Raw genomic sequence first — 16,879 nt, 5'->3', positions numbered from 1 at the left:
AAGCTGCACCCCCGTTCACACATGTACCCCTGTAGTTCCAGGTTCCAGTCTGGTAGGCTACCCTAAAGTCCTTTCTCCCTGGCTTCCAGTCTGTGAGTCTCTGCCCGGTCCCCAGTGTGGGAGGCTTTTGCCTTCCTGGTACAAGATTATGGAGGTTTCCTCCCCCATCCATTTATCTTCCGGTATCTGCCTGCAGAATCACGGCTTCCCACTTCATACCTCGAGGCCATCCACTGCAGATATGCTGTTTGTAGAGATCCAGATATATATTTTTACATCTGAGGCTGATTTCTTGGGTGTTCAGAATGATGTGGTAGGTAGCCAGCTCAATTCAGGGGACCGGTTGAAATAGGGTTCCCTACTCCACCATCTTTACTCCTTCCTCAAAATAATTATTCTGATTGAAAGAGGCCTGATGTATGCTGTATGGTGTTATGTATTTAAGTTGTAGAAGCATTGAAAAAATTGGTTGGTGCTATATACATGGAGAGTCATGCATCCTTCTGCTTCCTATTATAAATTAGAGGAAGACAGTGAGGCATTGTGACAACCTTCAAGACAGTTTATCACTCACAGTCTGTTCCAGTACAGATTGTAAGAGATTTTAAATCATATCTGATGCAGAAACGAGGCCTTCATTCTTCAGAAAATGGGTCATTGAAAGAACAGCGGTGAGAGCTGTCATGGAAATGGTAACATATAAACTCAGTCAACTCATAGTTCAAATAAATGTCTGTCCCTCTGGGGTTTTCCTTTAGAAGAAGAGTGACTAGGGCAGCAATTAATGTGACATAGTCATCACTCTGAAGCTGAATTGTCCAGTATCTGTTCTGTTCCAATGGGAACCACTTTCTCTTCCTGGAAAGGGAATCTTCACAAACCCCCATGGCCCATTCAGGCATCTCATCCACCTTGACCTCCCAGGAATGCCCACCAGAACCAAGTCTTTCAGAGCACAGGACTGGATAAACTATAAGTCTCTCTGGATTTGAATGAACTCTCTGCTTTTTCTTCACAGTTGTCAAAGTTTTTTCTGGGTTTTGGTGTTTGTTGTTGTTGTTTATCCTCAGAGAGAAGCAGATTAGGATGTGCTGTTTGTGGATCCAGAGTAACTTCTTTCAGTTCTTGTATCACTTTTAGGAGATCTGAATCCCATGGAGGAAGACTGCATCCTTCTCTCCTTAACTGGGAAGGATGGAGAGCATGGGCCTCAGGTTCCCCTGTTGCCGATGCCCTTGACATCACTTCTGATGTCACCACCCTTTTCTGTCACCTTCTCTGGTAGATCGTTGAGTATGGAAATGTAATCTCAACATGTTGTTTTGTTTGTGTTATGTTTCTACTGAATGTCCTTCTCTTCATCTGTGAAGCATGAGAAAACTGTGTAGGGGAGGAAAAAGAATTTTCCCCCTACCCTTCTGAGTTCTTAGTAGAGACCCCTGCAATAACAGACAAATTAATAAGACAAAAAGACTTTTTATTCATAGGTATAAATCATGTGTATGCGGGAGATACCCGGGGAGAAATGAGTAGCTTCCTAGAGTGGCTTAGAGCTCAGACTGAACCACTATCTTAGTAAATACGGGAGAGGAACAATGGAGGCCTCGTAGAGGAGAGCAAATGGTTTTTACGAAAGATGTGTGGGCCCCTTGGAAAAATAGGTGGGAGGTATGGTAGCTTGTGACAGAGTGTGTCTGGGTGTGATGTCAACTTCTAGTCTTTCTACAAATGTGACCACAGGCAGTCTTCCCTGGGTGATAAACCCCTTGGGGAGGGGATTTATGGTAATCGAGCTCCTTTGGGTGGAACCCAGTCTATATTTAGGCAGATAAGGGGAGTTCAGAGAAAGCTCCTCCCTGCATTTGCTATTTTTCAATTGCCTACAGCTCAAAATAATCTATCAAAGCTGTGTATTTTGGGTGGCATGTCCTGAGCTCCTACTGTCATATTTTGGAGTGGCATATTCTGTTGCCCTGCATCTGCCTCTTGCTCATGTATAACAAACTGGTTCAGATGCTGAAATTCAATAACTTCTGTCTCTGGTTTTCCACCTGTCTCTCAGTTCTAGTGGCTGTCTCTCTTTGGCCGTTACTCCAGCTTCTGAACGTCTGCCACTTGCTTCTTCTTCAGGGGGTCAACATAACTGCTGAGGCTTTTCCTATGTTGAGGCAGGACTTCATGTGGTGGCCCTGGTGATCAGGGCATTGAGTGCAAGGGGACAAACACCTCTAGGTCCCTCTCACAGAAAAGGGCCAGGGCTTGATTGCATTTCAATCAAGCATGTTTATTCCTGCCACTTCCTCTTACTTCTGGTGTTGTGGAGAAGCCTGGAAATTTCCATTATCCTTCTAGCTGAGTGTTGCTTTTGGGCCACTCTTAGCATTGGGGGCGGTAGGCAGGGCAAGGGAACATGTCCTACAGATAGACCCAGACTGCTGGATGCAGTAGCAACAGAAGTTGTGGCCATACCTGATGGCGATGGAATCTCTTGGGTAATTCTGACAAAGTAGTTGTCTTCTGCCTGGAATCCCACTGAAGTTACTGTGGCCAACACTGGGACAGAGATGGGTTTTCTCCAAAGAGGTTGATCTCTGTAGGTCCTCTCTAGTGAGAAGTGGATATGCCCCCAGATCTGACATACTTGGTCAGAGGATATTATTAGGTCAGAGGACCTTATAATTAGAAATTCTAAGCCACAGTGTACCTTGTGCATAAGACCCCATATCCATGCAGACCTATTTTGAACTTTGTATCTGAAAATATATTAAAATTTTCGTAAATTTGGGTGTGTTTAGAAAGTCTACTGATACTATTTTTAGCCCAATGTATGAGTTTCTTATGCCTTGTCATCTAAAATTGATTTCAAAGATAACCACACTTGTAACTCCCAAAATAACCTCTCTGTTAATTTTTCTACATAATAAAAGATCTTCAAAATATTTCTCTTATGGTCATGGTGTTTTGAAGAATCTTATGTGGGCTGGTCACACACAATTGACTATGATATATCTGTGTTTTGGCTTTACTGTTAAAGGACCCACTTCTTTCCCACTGTTTAGACGAAGACTCCAAAAAACAGCTCAACAAGAACATATATGTGGGGATCTGATGGGCCACTGACATACCTGTCACTTGAGTTAACGAGAGAAACATTCGGTGGAAGCTGATTGGATTTGTTATGCTTTGTCTTTTAAAGGCATTCTGGAGCCGCTAGAGCAGGGGTTTACAACCTCACCAAGTCCTTGGCTGTGGAATGGGCTAGCAGTGGAGTAAGGATCAACTGTGTTGCCCCTGTAGGTAAACGTTCCATACGTTTCTCTGGTAATGTTTACCCTGTAGGTAAACGTTCCATACGTGCTTTTCTGATTCACTTAGTATTTTCGATGGATGTGTTTGTTCATATGCCTGCATACTAGGAAACACAGGCTTTTAAAAATAGGTAAAATTGGAGAGACTGAAACTTCGATTTACGACTAGAGTGTCAAGCAGGTGAAAGGAAGCCAATGATTCTCAGTCTTGACAGTATCTTAGAATCATCTAGGAAACGTTTAAAAAATATTGAAAGGTAAGCTTGATTCCCTGCTATGGAGTTGAGGTGTTGGTATTTTTAAAAGCCACCTAGGACATTCAAATGCACAATGAAGATTGAGAACCTCTGCTTTAGAGAACGAATATTTGCCAGATTATGTTGTTATTTCTTGGTGTATCATTAATGCTTCTTTAGGAGAGAGAGAAAAAACTAAGGTCTAATTCAAGTTAAAGATTGATTCAAAGTGAAGAGAAAATGTCTCGGGAACATACTTGAAAACTAGTAAAAGCCAAATCAAAGAATTCCCAAACAATTGAAATTTTATTTATTTATATTGCATTCAAACATTTTATCTGTGGTTTTACCATAATGAAAACCCATGAAACCATTGTATTTTCCATGTCTCACATAACCACAGCCCAGGCTTCTGTTACAAATCAGAGAAGCCTGGTGGAAAACAGAATAGACTCCTCTGTCACCCCCCTTTTCACACTTAAGTGCCTCTCTGATCTATTCATTGAATTATGTTTTTAGAGAACACATCTTTTCAGGAAAAATACAGGGCTTTGCTGGTTATTCAGGGAGAAGAGTTCACAAAATGAAAATTCATATGATCCACTTGTAATCGTGGTTAACTGTACTTCCTTGATGATATTGAGAAAAATTAATATTAGAAATGTTGCCTTTTCTATTAAGCCACTGTTTTGGTGTTGGTTGATGACTGCCTTGATGTCTTTGTGATTTTAAAATTTAGTTTTATGGGCTTCATTTTGTGCTTTATTTATTCTTAAACATAGGGAGTCATTTATTCCCCGACTGCTGTTGAAAACTATGGTCCGTTGGCAAAAAACACATTTGCAAGGTTCTTTAAGAGAATCCCAGCTAAGCGAATTGGAGTTCCTGAGGAGGTAATGTATATTTCTAACATTGATTCCAATTGCTTTCTTTTATACTTTGTAATACTGTGACATTTGGTGTCCTTTTTACACATTCTGATAGATGATAGAGGCTGACAGAGATGAGTGGTTCTATTGCCACCAGCCCATTTCCCCTACACTTTTTGGCTCTGTGCCTTACACACTCACAGCTCTCTTTATCCAGAACTGAATGCAGTGTGAATGAAGAGCAGCCTGGTTTTATTTCATTGCACTTTTCAGCTATGTTATTTTATCACATGGCCTTTGTTGGTACCCGGGACCCTAAGCCAAATCAGGTGAAGTTCCGTACTTCACTTCCAGAACTATGTGAAGTTCCATACTTGGTTTCTGGAAGGTGACCAGATTTAAGTATGTAGAAATCAGTAGTTTTTAGGGGCCAGCAATATCAGTCTTAAAATACAATGGAAAAAGGATATTGTTTTTATAATAATAATAAAAATGGAACTACGTGGTATAAGCTTATCTCTAAACAACAAGAAATTTATTCTTGAAGAACAGGAAAAAAGAGTAAATAGAAACATGTCATAATCCTCAATGGAGAGAATCAGTTTTATTAAAATCTTGGTTCCCTTTGTTTAATGGCAGAGGGTAGCTACACTTCTGCTGAGCGTAGCATAACATAGAGTTGTGAGATACTATGGTGTATGCTTGAAACTAATGTAATGTTGGGTGTCAGCTGTACTTTAATTAAAAAAATTAATAAATAATAAAAATACATAATATCAAGCTTCCCTAAACTAATGCACACATTTAATATAGTTTTGGAATTAAACACACTGATTCTAAATTTTGTCAGAGAAATATTAATGCAAAAGCAGCCAACAAGTGTTGAAAAAGAATAATGGGGAGATTTGACCTTCCCAATATCAAAACATACTATAAATGTCATACTTACTTAGGGTATCTGGTGCTGACACTGGAACAAAATAAATTTAGTGGAATAAAATGTACTCCTCTTTTTGTGCCATGTATATATAAGGAGTTTAATAGGAAAAAAGTAACATTTCAAATCTGCGAGGAAAGGATTGACCATTTAGCATAAGTCTTATGGCAATTGGCTGTTTAATTAGAAAGAAATTAGGCCTCTTATCTCATATCACATACAAAATAATTTTCACATATATTGAAGTGCTAAATGTACAAGCAAGTCCATTAAACTCTTCAAAGAAAAAGTTTTCTAATTTCTAAACTAGGTTTCATTGGCATTTTGATGTCTTTCTTTACAGAAATTTACTAGGCAACCCCAAAAGACCCATATTTACCAACTTTTTTACAGATTGGGATTCTGCTGTATGTCTTTTTCTGCAGCTTGCTATGGCTATACCATGATATGTTTAACTAGATTCTACTGTTGCATATTTAGATTCCTTTTATATTTCTGATATTGTGGTAATTCTGTAGTGAACATCCCTGAACACAGATGTGCACTCTTGTGTCAGGAGTAACTTTCTAGAATTCTTGAAGTAAAATAGTTTTGCATATTAAGTTTTTGGAAGATACCGTTAAATCAGACATTTGATGGGCCATTTTAAGCGTGATGTTTGGATTTCTATTCTGAAAACTAAGAGGGGTTTTAAAAGATTTTAATCAAGGAGGTGATATGATTATATTTTTATTTTGGGCAGAGCACTCCCTTTGTTTATGTGAACTATACTATCTCTATTAACTGTATAAAATCAAAATTGAGAAGTTTAAGGAATATTTATCAGTTCAGTTAAAATAATAGTAATAAAGACATTACGTGTTAACTTAATATTTTTAGTGAAAAGTTGCTATTCATTAAAAAGCAAAAGAAAACCACTTTTTGCACTTGCTTTACACTTTCCTAACTCTCATTTATATATGGCTTAACAAAATACAGCTGGATACTCATATTTGTGTCTGCATTCCATACATTGCTGTATATTGTTTTGTTTAAATCATATGAAGAAATTCAGTTTCATGTACATGAACAGTTGGAAAAGGGAGGAGCATTTTAATGGTCTTTTTAGAAAATTGTGGATGTTCTTCTTTGATATTTGACAAGTGGCTGTTTCTTAAAGATGGGTTGCAATGTGGATTGACCTCAAACCATGTCCATGAATCTTTCGTACTCTGTTACATGAAAACCACTAGTGTTTCTTGCACTTTGATTAGATCTTTCACCCAAACATGATTTTGTGACATAAGTTATTGTTCTTTTGGGAAAAACTGATCCACCGGTTATGGAGATCTTCTAGATGTTGACACATAATCCATTATACAGTATCAAAAGATCACATTTGTGAGGAGTCCAAGTTGGTGAGAAGTAGGCGCCCTTCTCATTCTGAACACCTGTGAACTCGAGTAGAGATCTAAGAGAAGACTTGCTAGATTCTACAAATAGAAAAGTGAACACTTTATGCAGGAATGACAAGACAGAAAAACTCACCTCCAAAAAGAGAATAAGAGGCAGTACTGACCACCAGGAACCTAATCAGTATGGATATAATAAGTAATATGTCAGAGCTAGAGTTCAAAATAACGCTTATACTAATTGGGCTTGAAAAAAGCATAGAAGACAAGAGAGAATCCCTTTCTTGAGAAAAAAGGGGACTAAAATCTAGTAAGTCAAAAATAAAAGGGGCTGTTAATGATATGCAATAAAAAATGGAGGCTAAATTTTTAAGGTAGGATAAATGAAGCAGAAGAGAGAATTAGCAATACAGAAGACAAAATGATAGGGAATAAACAAGCTGTGAAAAAGAGAGATAAACAACTACTGGATCACGTGGGGGAGAATTTGAGAGAGAAGTGATACCATAAAGCAAAACAATATTAGAATAGTTGGGATCTCAGAAGAAGAGGAAAGAGAGGAGGGTGCAGAAGGTATATTGGAGCAAATTATAGCTGAGAACTTCCCTCATCTGGGGAAGAAAACACACATTCAAGTCCTGCAGACACAGTGAAGCCCCCTCAAAATCAATAGAAATAGATCAACACCTCAGTATAAAACAGTGAATCTCTCACATCTCAGAGACAAAAAATGTCCTGAAAGCAGCCCCAGACGAGAGGTCCATAACCTACAAGGGTAGAAACATTAGATGAGCAGCAGACCTATCCACAGAGACCTGGCAGGCCAGAAAGGATTGGAATGATACATTGAGGGTGCTAAGTGAGAACATGCAGTCAAGAATATTTTTTCAACAAGGATGTCATTCAAAATAGAAGGAAAGATAAAAAGCTTCCAGGACAAACAGAAACTAAAAGAATTTGTGATCACCAAACCAGCCCTGCAAGAAATATTAAAGGGGATCTTTTAAACATCAAGATAGCTTAAAAGTGACATAGACCAGAAAGGAACAGAATCAATATACAGAAACAGTGACTTTACAGGTAATACAATAGCACTAAATTGATATATTTCCATGGTTACTCTGTAAATGGGCTAAATGCCCCAATCAAAAGACACAGGGTATCAGATTGGATAAAAAAGCAAGATCTATCGATATGTTATCAGCAGGAGAGTCATTTTATACCCAAAGACACCTCCAGATTTAAAGTGAGGGGTGGAAATTCATTCATTGTGCTAATGGACATCAAAAGAAAGCTGGGGTGGCAATCCTTATATCAAAGTAGATTTTAAACTGAAGACTGTAATAAAAGATGAGGAAGGTTGCTGTATTATAATTAAAGGGCCTATCCAACAAGAAGCTCTAACAATTATAAACATTTATACCCCTACATGGGAGCAGCCAATTATATAAGCCAATTAATAACAAAATAAAAAAATCAATAATAAAAGTAGGGGATATTAATGCCCCCCCTCACTGTAATGGACAGATGACCCAAGCAGAAGATAAACAAGGAAACAAGGCTATGACTGACACACTAAACCAGCTGGACCTCACAGATCTATTCAAAACACTCCATCTTAAAGCAACAGAATATACATTCTTCCCAAGTGCTCATGGAACATTCCCCAGAATAGATCACATACCTGGTCACAAATCAGGACTCAACTAGTACCGGAAGGTAGGATTCATTCCATGCATATTTTCAGACCCAATGCTTTGAAACTGGAACTTAATCACAAGTGGAAATTTGAAAAGAACTCAAAGACATGGAGGCTAAAGAGCATTCTACTAAAGAATGAATGGGTCAACCAGGAAATTAAAGAAGACTTTAAAAAATCATGGAAACAAATGAAAATGAAAACACAACTGTTCAAAATCCGTAGGATGCAGCGAAGATAGTTCTAAGAGGGAAGTATATAGCACTACAGGCTTTTCTCAAGAAGCAAGAAAGGTCTCAAGTATACAACCTAACCTTACACCTAAATTAGTTGGAGAAAGACCAACAAATAAAGCCTAAGCCCAGCAGAAGAGAAATAATAAAGATTATAACAGAAATCAATGAAATAGAATTCAAAGGAACAGTAGAACAGATCAACAAACCTAGGAGCTGGTTCTTTGAAAGAACTGATAAGATTGATAAAACCCTGGCCAGACTTGTCAAAAAGAGAAATGACCCAAATAAATAAAATCATGAATGAAAGAGGCGAGATCACAACCAATACCAAGGAAATACAAACAATTATAAGAATATATTATGAGCAACTATATGCCAACAAATTAGACAATCTGGGAGAAATGGATGCATTCCTAGAGACATATAAACTACCAAAACTGAACCAGGAAGAAATAGAAAACCTGAGCAGAGCCATAAGCAGCAAGGAAATTGAAGCAGTAATCAAAAATGTCTCAACAAAGAAAAGCCCAGGGCCAGATGGCTTCTCAGGGAAATTCTACCAAACAGTTAAAAAGAATTAATGCATATTCTTCTGAAGCTGTTTCAAAAACTTGAGATGGAAGGAACACTTCCAAGCTCCTTCTTTGAGGCCAGCATTACCTTGATCCCAAAGCCACACAAAGACCCCATCAAAAAGGAGAACTACTGACCAATATCCCTGATGAACATGGATGCACAAATTCTCACCAAAAGACTAGCCAATAGGATCCAGCAGTATATTAAAAGGATTAGTCACCATGACCAAGTGGCATTTATTCCTGGGCTACAAGGTTGGTTCAACACCCACAAATCAATGTGATAACATTACATAAATAAAAGAAAGGACTAGAACCATATGATCCTGTCAATAGAATGCAGAAAAGGCATTTGACAAAGTACAGCATTTTTTTTTTTTTTTAGTAAAGCATCCTTTCTTGATCAAAACTCTTTACAGGGGAGGGATAGAGGGTACATACCTCAATATCATAAAAGCCATAATGAAAAACCCACAGCAAATATCATTCCCAGTGGGGGAAAACTGAGAGCTTGTCCCCTAAGGTCAGGAACAGGACATGGATGTCCACGCTCACCACTGCTGTTGAACATAGTACTACAAGTCCTAGCCTCAGCAATCAGACAACAAAAAATAAAAGGCATCGGAATTGGCAAAGAAGAAGTCAAACTCTCACTCTTTGCCGATGACATGATATTCTATGTGGAAAACCCAAAAGACTACTCTAAAACTGCTAGAATTCATACAGGAATTCAGTAAAGTGGTAGGTTATAAAACCCATGCACAGGAATCAGTTGCATTTCTGTACACCAACAATGAGACAGAAGAAAGAAGTTAGGGAGTTGATCCCATTTCCAATTGCACCCCAAACTGTAAGATACCTAAGAATAAACCTAAGAGGCAAAGGGTCTGTATTCAGAAAACTGTAGAATAGTCATGAAAAAAAAATTGAGGAAGACACAAAGAAGTGGAAAAATGTTCCATGCTCACGGATTAGAAGAACAAATATTGTTAAAATGTCCATGCTGCCTAGAACAAGCTACGTAATCAATGCAATTCCTATGAAAATATCATCAACTTTTTTTCACGGAACTGGCACAAATAATCCTAACATTTGTATGGAATAAAAAAAGACCCCAAATTGCCAAAGGAATGTTAAAAAAGAAAACCAAAGCAGATGGCATCACAATTCTGGACTTCAAGCATGATTACAAAGCTGTAATCATCAGGCTCCTGTAGTCTCCGTTCCTGGCCTTGCAGCCTGCAGGGCCTTTGGCTAGATGCCAGCTTCATGTTCCATAGACACATCGACTACGTCAGGGGCAAAACCATAAAAGGCACATGGTGGTGTGGAGAGTGAGTTATGATAGGTACTGAAAAGTGTGCCAGGAACTGGGTGGTCTGGGAAAAATCAAGCACTGTGTTTGCTTTCAGTTCTTCACCACGTCTAGCTTATTTGACACTGTGTGGGCGCCTTCCTATCTCTCCACACCAGTCACGTTGTTTCAACGGGCCTCAAATAGAAAAAGGCGGTTAGTCGTCTGTGATCTGTCAGGTTGCACACGGACTATAGGTTGTGTGTTACAGCTGTGTTTCGGGATGCATTTCCTTGGGCAGGGGAGCAGCCCCAGGTGGGGAGCATCTGCTTTTCTGTTGCATATGTGTGCTTCCGTTTCCAGATCTCCCCGCTGGTCTGCTTCCTGCTGTCCCCTGCGGCTTCCTTCATCACCGGACAGTTGGTGGATGTGGACGGGGGCCAGTCCTTGTACACGCACATCTTCGATGTACCAGGTGGGCCCACAAGAAATGACCACCACTAACTTTGTGCCTTTTCAGCTTCAAGTTCTCAAAATCTCTTTCTTTTTGTAAGATTTTATTTGTTTATTTGTGAGAGAGAAAGAAAGAGCACAAGCAGGGGGAGCTGCAGGCAGAGGAAGAAGGAGAAGCAGGCTCCCCGCCGAGCAGGGTGCTTCATGTGGGACTTGATCCCAGGACCTTGGGATCATGATCTGAGCTGAAGGCATATGCTTGACTTTCTGAGTCATGCAGGTGCACAGATTTTCAAAAAAATTTTAAGCAGTTACAGAGAGGATTATGGTTTTCTCTCACGGGACATAAAAAATGTACAAAATGTTTATATTCTTAAAAGCATCTTTAAAGGAAATGTTCCTAAAGAAAATATCTAAATATTTTTATCATATCATATTTATATATTTATATATTTTAAGAAATTGCCTTGTGTATATAGGTTGGTGGATTTTTAACCTTGAAAAATATTCTTGATATGAATATATAAGGAGGAGATAGAAAAGAGGCAAGAGGTTGTCGTATTTTTAAGATTTAATTCCTCTTTGTTCCTCTAATAAGTGAGTTTTATATCTGAGCAGAAGACTCAGACCTACTAAGTAGGGAAGGGTGCTACGGTACCATTTTACATTATCTTTGGGATATGTATTGAGTGAAACCATAGGAATTTGCTATATTCAACCATTTTTTTCTTTTTTTTTTAATTTAACTTAATTTTTTTTCAGTGATCCATAATTCTTTGTTTATGCACCATACCCAGTACTCCATGCAATACGTGCCCTCTTTAATACCCACCACCAGGCTCACCCAACCCCCCCACCCCACTCTCCTCCAAAACCCTCAGTTTGTTTCTCAGAGTCCACAGTCTCTCATGGTTTGTCTCCCCCTCCAATTTCCCCCAACTCACTTTTCCTCTCTATCTCCCAGTGTCCTCCATGTTATTCCTTATGGTTCACAAGTAAGTGAAACCATATGATAATTGACTCTCTCTGCTTGACTTATTTCATTCAGCATAATCTCTTCCAGGCTTGTCCATGTTGATACAAAAGTTGGGTATTCATCCTTTCTGATGGAGGCAAAGTATTCCATTGTAGATATGGACCATATCTTCTTTATCTCTTCGTCTGGTGAAGGGCATCTCAGCTCTTTCTACAGTTTGGCGACTATGGCCATTGCTGCTATGAACATTGGGGTACAGATGGCCCTTCTTCTCACTACATCTGTATCTTTGTGGTAAACACCCAATAGTGCATTTGCAGGGTCATAGGAAAGCTCGATTTTTAATTTCTTAAGGAATCTCCACACTGTTTTTTAAAGTGGCTGCACCAACTTGCATTTCTACCAACAGTATAAGAGGGTTCCCCTTTCTCCACATCCTCTCTAACACTTGTTGTTTCCGGTCTTATTAATTTTTGTCATTCTGACTGGTGTAAGGTGGCATCTCCATGTGGTTTTTGATTTGAATCTCCCTGATGGCTAATGACGATGAACATTTTTTCATGCGTCTGTTAGCCATTTGTATGTCTTCTTTGGAGAGGTGTCTGTTCATGTCTTCTGCCCATTTTTTGACGTGATTATCTGTTTTGTGTATGTTGAGTTTGAGGAGTTCTATATCAAGATGTATGTAGTGTCATTTGTGAATACCTTCTTCAACCACTTTTAATATACAAAACCAATAATTTCATGAGTCTCAGCCAAATATAGACATTGCACACAAATATAAAATTCAAAGCTATTCACACTGTTACTGAAGAGTGTTAAGTGGCTACTACCAAATCAAAATGTGGTTGAGGTAAGGCATGTGTATTTTTTTTAAAGAGTTATTTATTTATTTATTTCAGTGAGAGAGAGAACACGGGAGAAGGGGCAGGCAGAAGGACAGGGAGAGAGAATCTCAAGCAGACTCTTTGCTGAGCATGGAGTCCAAAGCAGGGCTCCATCTCACGACACTGAGATCAGACCTGAGCTGAAACCAAGGGTTGGACACTTAACCGACTGGGCCACTCCAGACTCCTGCATGTGTATTTCAGTTTCATATCAGGGACCGACGTTCACCCTACTCTTTTGTGTACTAACAGTCTACTCCAGGCTTCAGACCTTCTTTGCATTAATAAATGATACGTATAGGACTTCAATATTATTATTTCCCCCTCCTATCTAGATTTCTTTACTAGTATTTACAAGTAACATCAATGTGGTGATGTGCAGAAGATATCGTGGTTTTCGTTTTTGTTTTAAATTTTGTTTATTTATGGGGCGCCTGGGTGGCTCAGTGGGTTAAGCCGCTGCGTTCGGTTCGGGTCATGATCTCAGGTTCCTGGGATCGAGTCCCGCATCCGGCTCTCTGCTCAGCAGGGAGCCTGCTTCCCTCTCTCTCTCTCTGCCTGCCTCTCCATCTACTTGTGATTTCTCTCTGTCAAATACATAAATAAATAAAATCTTTAAAAAAAAATAAAAAAATAAATTTTGTTTATTTATTTGATGGAGACCACAAGTAGGCAGAGAGGCAGGCAGAGAGAGAGAGAGGGAAGGAGGCTCCCCACTGAGCAGAGAGCCCAATGGCAGGCTTGATCCCAGGACCCTGGGATCATGACCCGAGTCAAAGGCAGAGGCTTTAACCCACTGAGCACCCAGGTGCCCCAGATACGATGGTTTTAAGGCACCTGGTTAGAAAGACAGAAACGCCTCCATGCTGTACAATACCATTTTCAGATAGTAGTTAAAGTGGCCACTTCCCTCCCCGGCGGTGCTGAGGGTATGTGTCGATTCCGTTTAGAAAGGGAAAGGAACTCCAGAGAGTGGCTTCTCCAGGCCACCAGTGAAAGATTTTCCTTATTAATTCCAACGCTGTTTTGTTTTGTTTTTTTAAGATTTTATTTATTTATACTAGAGAGAGTGAGCAGGGGGAAGGGAGAGGGAGAATCTCCGAGCGGACTCCCTGCTGAGCCCAACGCTGGGCTCCATCTCAGGACCCTGAGATCATGGCCTGAGCCAAATTCAAGAGTCGGACACTCACCCGACTGAGCCACCCAAGCGCCTCAAACACTGTATTTATTAGTGTAGAGATTTTTTTTTTTTTAAGTTTTTGGTGAAATCAGCTACAGCAGTTTTTTAAGAATATTCTCTCTCCACCACCGAGGGATGCCTGGGGGGCTCAGTGGGTTAAGCAGCTGCCTTCAGCTCAAGTCATGATCCCAGGGTCCTGGGATAGAGTCTCACATTGGGCTCCCTGCACAGCGGGGAATCTGCCTCTCCCTCTGCCTGATCTGCTTGATGCTCCCCCTGCTTGTGCTCCCTCTCTCTGACAAATAAACAAAATCTTAAAAAAAAAAAAAAAAGAATATACTTCTGCCTCGACCCCACCATGAGTGGGAATACTGAGCCTCTCGTCCTATGTTTTCTTGAAGATTGCCAGCCCAGGAGTGACAAGTCCTGGGAAAATTAATATCTGTAGGCTTCTATTTTCCTTTCTGTAAAGCGGGGTCACTTACAGCATTTATTGGGTAAACAGTTGGAAGCGTTAAATTAGATAATGCACATTTAAAGCCTTGCGTCAGATAGCATGTTTTTAGCTGTAGCTCATACTGGCCTGAGCAGGAAAGGCATTTATTGGCCCGTAAATGAATGGTCTGCTAGACTTAAATTATCCCCTCATTGAGCTCTTCGGGGACAATGTTTTTTTTTTTTTTCTTTTCCCTCTGTTTTTGCTTCTGTGGTGTTGGCTTTCTCTTAAGACGGACTCTCCTGGTTGCAGAACGGCTGCCTGTCCTCTGAAAGCCCCATGCTTCTTTTTCCCCAGCCTGCTGGACAGAGAGAAGGGAGGGGAATGACGTTTTATAGCATTTCTAGCAGAATTCTCAGACCTGCTCTATTTTGGACCAGCTGAGGTGTGTAGCCCTCCCCAACCAGTAGCCAGAGGCATGACTTAGCTCAGTTGGAGATCAAAGTGGGGCCACTTCCCCAGAAACTCATGGATTTCCCCAGTGCGGGTGGAGGCTCTTGGAAAGAGAGGATGAGGGATTGGATGCTGGACAGGCAGCTGTGTGTGCCCGGTACAAAGTAAGTACACGGCTTTAAAGTCATCCTGGTTCCTAAGGAAATAGTACGTGTGGAACGGCTGCGGTGCGCCGAGCACTCTGCATAGGCCGTCACATTTAATTTTCACAACTTTAGAAGAGCAGATGTTGTTAGCAACCACCGCTACCCCCCCCCCCCCCCCCCCCCCCCGCCCCAGGAAAACAGGCTCAGGAGGAGGAACCTCTCCAAATTTGGAAATGCTGGTACCTGGCAGGGCTGGGATTCCAAACCAGGATTTTCTCAGGACCTTTGCCAGTTGTCCTAATGATTTCTTTTTTCTTGCCGAGAAAAGAAAAGGGTTGAACGAGGGAAAATAAGAAGGGAGTCTGCTGGAAACTAACATGATGAAGGAGGTTAATAGATTTACGCTTGACCTGAGCTTTTCCGCTTACTCACCAGACCACGACAACTGGCCTGACGGAGCAGGGGACCTTTCTGTCGTCAAACAGATGAAGGAGGATTTCAGGAGTAAAAGCAAGCTCTAAGCTAAGGAAACTACACGTGTCTTTTGTCTCCAAATGCTAAAAGCAAGCTCTAAGCTAAGGAAACTACACGTGTCTTTTGTCTCCAAATGCCTTAATGTCTCAAGAGTGCACTTTGGTACTTTCCAGGAGCTGATAATATGAAGGGAACTATCACTTTCTGCCTTTTAATGTTATCAGTCATGCCTATGCAAAAACTGTTCTTGAAATAATGCATGTTTAAGCCCCAAACAACACTGTTTAGCCTGTGATTAAAGATTTCTGCTTTAGGAATGGGGCTTAACATACTTTATGATGATGCCTTTCATTTCTAAGCAAGCTAATTGAAAAATGAAATCATTTTAAATTATTAATAGAGGTATCATGATCTCCCAAAAAGGTTTTAATATTTGGTTGTAAAGGTGGGCAGTAAACCTGGCCTCTGGATGATTCTTAAAACTCTGTATATAGAAGATATACAGTGTATAGAGATAGACAGTGATTCATGTCTCATGGTGGGTATCATGCTTTTGGAGCCATAAAGCTTTATGATAATAATCGATGATGATTTGTTTTGTTCATGAAGTTAGATTTGCATAAAGCCTCTTGAATCAGAAGAGAAGTAGAGTCATGTGCAGCATTTCTTGGAAGTATTTCATTTGTGTCTTGATTTCCAATCTAAAGTATTCCCTTTTCTTCATGTTTCTCTTTTTGTATGCAAAACAAGAATTTTAAATGAAATGTTATGCAAATTAGGGTTCAGTATCCTACCTTCACTTGACTTTTTTGGGCAATGATCCCAACTTCTGAAATGCCTTTTATAAATTATGTACATTCATTTTTTTGTATTAATTAAACATCTTTTAATTGACTTATTCCCTCTTGAAGTCAAGTAGATATTTTCTTTTCTTTATTCTCAGTGCAAAGTACAGATCTTCCTTGGCTTAAAAAGGGGTCATGTCCTGATAACTCCATTGTTAGTTGATAATATCATTAAGCCAAAAATGCATTTAATGCACCCAGCTTATTGAAAATCAGTCACTTAGCCTCGTCTCCCTTCAACATGCCCAGAACACTTACGTTAGCCAACAGTTGGTCAAGATCATCTCACACAAAGCCTACATTACACTAAAGTGTTGAATATCTCATGTAATTTAGTGAATACTGTGCTGAAAGTGAAAACCAGAACGGCTGTATGGGTGCAGAATGGTCTGCAATTCCTGCTGAAAGTCTTTTCACTTTCACACCACAGTGAAGTTGAAAAATCTCGTCAAACTATCGTTAAGTTGGCGACAGCTATATGTAA

General features: G+C 39.9%; 1 protein-coding gene across 1 annotated transcript in view; it reads left to right on the top strand.

Moving 5' to 3' along the window:
• The window catches only part of LOC116597255 (peroxisomal trans-2-enoyl-CoA reductase-like), a 35,798-nt gene extending 19,575 nt beyond the window's left edge, over positions 1-16,223 (top strand). Inside the window, exons 5-9 of the mRNA XM_032354728.1 lie at positions 3,197-3,293; positions 4,327-4,437; positions 10,909-11,020; positions 15,512-15,603; positions 15,657-16,223. Of these exons, the coding sequence (XP_032210619.1) occupies positions 3,197-3,293; positions 4,327-4,437; positions 10,909-11,020; positions 15,512-15,597 (406 nt within the window). The 3' untranslated portion in view covers positions 15,598-15,603; positions 15,657-16,223. The remainder of the gene's footprint in view (positions 1-3,196; positions 3,294-4,326; positions 4,438-10,908; positions 11,021-15,511; positions 15,604-15,656) is intronic.
• Positions 16,224-16,879: the final 656 nt, after the last annotated feature.

Source organism: Mustela erminea, chromosome 8, assembly GCF_009829155.1.
Source record: "Mustela erminea isolate mMusErm1 chromosome 8, mMusErm1.Pri, whole genome shotgun sequence".
In the NCBI taxonomy this organism is placed as follows: Eukaryota; Metazoa; Chordata; class Mammalia; order Carnivora; family Mustelidae; genus Mustela; species Mustela erminea.
The sequence above is the reverse complement of the archived record's forward strand: the minus strand, read 5'-3'. Positions and strand labels throughout refer to the sequence as shown.